The following is a 4,150-nucleotide window of genomic DNA, read 5'->3' as shown; positions in this document are numbered from 1 at the left end:
ATAACTCAAAAACGCCTGTGCAGATTCAGATGAAATTGTGAGGGGATGTAGACTATGGTAAGAGGAAGAGCTGATTTAATTTTGGTGGCAATCCGGAAAGGATCCTGGATTCTGGATCACTTTGAACTTTTTAGTATGTTTTAGTATGTGGTGGTCCAAACTATGACAAAAACATCATAGGTTAGTATGTTGTCTAACATATTGGAGGAAGGCATCCAGATAGCTCAACTGGTTAAGAAGGTGATTTGTAAACAGAACTGTGTCAGAGATGCAGGTTTGATTCCAGCTTGTGAGCCTTTACTGCATGGGTTTCCTGTTTTCCTCTCTATCCTTGGCGGAGGTCTGCACTGGCTGATGAATGCTTTTCTAGTTGTCAATGCATTCTGCAATGAAACTTTGTTGGCACTTTCAAAAACACAAACAACACGAACAGCTGGACAAAAAGTATTGAATATATGTACACAAGTAAATAGAACAACTATTTTACTTAATGTAATATTTAATTCTTGACTAAAAATGTACACTTAAGATTGAATCCAACATTTAAACATGCATGATTTTAAAAGTCAAATATTCATTCAAAAATAAATTAGAAGCGTCATTCTGCCTAAATAATCCCTTCTGGTCTGCGTGGTCATGAACGTTGTACAGCTGAATGAGACGGTTCACTGACAGATGGAAAAACAGAGCGGTCGGGCCCCTGACACAACATATTGTCTGATTAAAGCCCGTCCAGCTCCTCGGGGCGCAGACCGGGGTTGACCGCAGACAAAGGGAGTGAGCGCTCATTGGCTCCGGCCGTGTGCGCTCTGTTGTCCCCAGCGAGAGCAGCACAGCCCCTATTCACATGTTAATAAGCCCCTATAAATACTAACAACAGCCCCTCAGCGCCAGCAGCACGTCTCACTAGGATTGCACAATAAACACAGGGCGCCTCGCCTCGCCTGCGAGTTTATCCATTTTTTTTCTGCCTGTAACCGGTTCCGTTTGCCAGCTGCCCCTCGCGGACGACTCGGGAGGTAAAAAGCAGCAGTGGGTGAAGCCACCGAAGCGACGATCCAACCAACATGGCCCCCTCGACTCGGCCAAACAACACCGGACTTGGCGTGGAAGAAGATGAGTCCCACTACGGGATCCAGAGAGCGGACAGAAAGGTAGGGACGGTGGCACTCTGTGGACACTTGGCAATGACGCACTTGTCGCGGCGCTTCAACGCTGCGTCTGCAGACGTTTTGAGGCAGAAATGTTTTGCTCTGCTTCTGATTTTCAAATCGATTATATCCTACTTTTGCAGATTTACTGATTTAATGAGAGATAAATGAACGACTCCAGTTTTACGCATTTACGCACAACAGGCATGGACAGATGGACGCTCCTGCCTTTCAGTAGTTCTTCTTCTGTCAGTGAAGTGTGATTTTCTTCTGTGTTCCTGCAGACTAGGAAACCTCTGGTGGAGAAAAAGAGGCGAGCTCGCATCAATGAGAGTTTGCAGGAGCTGCGGACTTTGCTGGCGGATACAGACGTGAGTACGGAGGGCAGGCTGCACCTCAGTCCAGCTGGTCCTGTTGCATGATACAGAGGCAGATTCTAGTTGTGTGATGGAGCCGATCTTGTTTCCACAGTTTCATTCCAAGATGGAGAATGCAGAGGTGCTGGAGATGACAGTGAAAAAGGTGGAGGACATACTGAAGAACCGAACCCAAGGTCTGCCCACGTTTACTCAGACTGTACACTCAGTTTACACTGAGATCAGCAGTGCAGGAACTCCAGTGGTCTGCCAGAACCAGTTGTTACTGTAAATGTTCTGATATCAGACTCTTTTTTTTGCGAAGTTATTGTCATTCTGCTCATGACAAGACAGGTGCTCATGTTTTGGAGTCCACCCATTGAAACAGAATGTCCAGTTTAACTGTGAAGCAGCTTTTAAAAGACATGACATGGATGATTGACACTGACACAATCAGAAAGTATCACCTTTCTCTTAATCTGTAGCCCATCTGACCAAAAACTCATCTCAACTAAAGAGAGTAATTTACAAATACAATAAACAAGGGAATGCACAAATGAGAAATGTAAGGTGATATGAGCGAACAAGAGCTCATTTTGTGGCTTTTAAATGATATATTTAATCTGATAAGTCTTTGTGTTCTCACTTAGAGGTTTTACATGACATTATATTTATAGTAAAAGCACTTATTTTTGCAAAATCTGAGGTTTACAGCAATATATTTGTTGCCGTTATTGGATTTTTGGTGTTGATGCATCCACACAGTGTTGGTCACTTTCATCTGCAGCAATTTTTCATCTAGAATAGAATAGAATGGCGTTACTGTCATCATACATGACGAAAATGTAAATAGTTTCCGCTGGAAGTGGCATAATGACAAGCAATAAGAAATAAAATATCAACATTAAATAGTAAAACCAAATGTACATATAGAACAAAACATATCAAAAATGACAGCACATGCAAAGGAGGCCAGATCTGTACAATATAGGAGGTAAATGAAATGGAATAACAAACAGTGAAATAGAATAAATATGTCAGGAAATTGCACGAAAGCAGCATAAAGTGGCATTGTACATTCAGGTAGAATAAATTTTTAGAAGATCATGTATGATGATGTATGAAAGTTTGAGCACAAAGTGTGGACTTCAGTTGGTTAATAAATTTAGTGGAAATGTTCTGGAGCAGACATTCAAAGTGGAAATATTATGTAAAGTACAAGTATCTCAGTTTTGTATTCTTCATGTGATGGTGGTGTGAGTAAATGTGCAGCAGTATAAGCCCACTAAGGTTTGTCTTTCGTCCCACAGAAACAGACACACTCAACAGAGAAGCCAGTGAGAGGTTTGCGGCCGGCTACATCCAGTGCATGCACGAGGTCCACATGTTCGTGTCCAGCTGCCCTGGGATCGATGCGACGGTGGCGGCCGAGCTCCTCAACCACCTGCTGGAGTGTATGCCGCTGAATGAGGACCACCTCCAGGATGTGCTGATGGATCTAATCACGGACACTTCAGGGAACAACAGCAGTACTTGGCACGGAGGCAGCGAGGCGGTGTGCACCACCCTGGCCTCTCCTGGAGGAAGGAGTCTGTCCAGCGGCCTGACCTCTGCCCTCTCCCCGGCCCCCTCCACCACGTCCAGCGAGGACCTGTGCTCTGACCTGGACGAGACCGACAGCGAGCACAACCAGAGCTCTACAGAGGGCACGGAGAGCAGAGAGGCTGTGAGCGTGCCCGTGACCTACCCTCGGTCCATGTGGAGACCCTGGTAGGAGTGTGAGGGTTTGGATGGATTACAGCTGGGATGTGTTGAAGCAGGGAGTGTGGGCTTTCTACTGAAGGAGAAAACTTCACCCTACAACTCAAGAATGCCTTTACGACTTTCTACCACATTCTCCTCTGGACCCCTGGACTGCTGCACTGATGTCCAATATTTAGATCTGTTCTTTAAGAGACAGAGGGAACAACTGAGCCACTGACAGCAGCCTCACTTATCCAAACTGCAGTGGAGCTACAGATGATAAGAGACCATGAGGATTTTCTCCTCACCCACAATGGAACCATTCCTTGGCATTCTGGGAACTATAAGACATCATTAAATGAAGTAGACTCGTCATGTTTTCGGAACATCTAATGAGAAAACATCGCCGGGGTGCTTTGGATGTCATTAAAAAAAAAGTTTAGGATTGTATGTAAGGGTGGAGTTTTCCTTTATCTCATCAGCTCATGGCCCCTGCAGCTCGGAGCCACCTGAAAGCACCACCCCTTCCCTTCTCAGCGGTGACACCCTGGCTTCAAGTCCTCCCTTGTGACTTTTCTTTACACCTGGAGTAAGAAAAAACCTTTCCTCTCAGCACACTTAAATCCCAACGAAGGACAGAAAAGGAACAGTTCACACTTGTTTTGCCTATAACTCTATGTATATGGGATTTGTATAAGGAGAAAAAGCTCTTTTTTTAGAAACTAAGAAGTTTGGCAATGCATCTGATTAATATAAATATTTCTACTGTATTTCATAAATTCCTGTAGTGTATTGGACACATAGCCTCCTTAAGAATGACCACTTTATCTTCTAATGAGGTTTAGAAATGTTTTGCGAGTAAAATGTCTGAATTTCATTAATAAAATAATGTAACTGGAA

General features: G+C 44.0%; 1 protein-coding gene across 1 annotated transcript; it reads left to right on the top strand.

Annotated features, from left to right (window-relative positions):
* Nucleotides 1–778: 778 nt before the first annotated feature.
* Nucleotides 779–4,150, top strand: her13 (hairy-related 13). Its single transcript, XM_022193032.2, has 4 exons — nucleotides 779–1,154; nucleotides 1,436–1,522; nucleotides 1,623–1,704; nucleotides 2,818–4,150. Exons 1-4 carry the CDS (start codon nucleotides 1,068–1,070, stop codon nucleotides 3,279–3,281), a joined length of 720 nt encoding a protein of 239 aa, XP_022048724.1. The 5' UTR covers nucleotides 779–1,067; the 3' UTR covers nucleotides 3,282–4,150.

The sequence above is a fragment of the Acanthochromis polyacanthus genome, chromosome 13, assembly GCF_021347895.1.
Source record: "Acanthochromis polyacanthus isolate Apoly-LR-REF ecotype Palm Island chromosome 13, KAUST_Apoly_ChrSc, whole genome shotgun sequence".
Taxonomy (NCBI): Eukaryota; Metazoa; Chordata; class Actinopteri; family Pomacentridae; genus Acanthochromis; species Acanthochromis polyacanthus.
The sequence above is the reverse complement of the archived record's forward strand: the minus strand, read 5'-3'. Positions and strand labels throughout refer to the sequence as shown.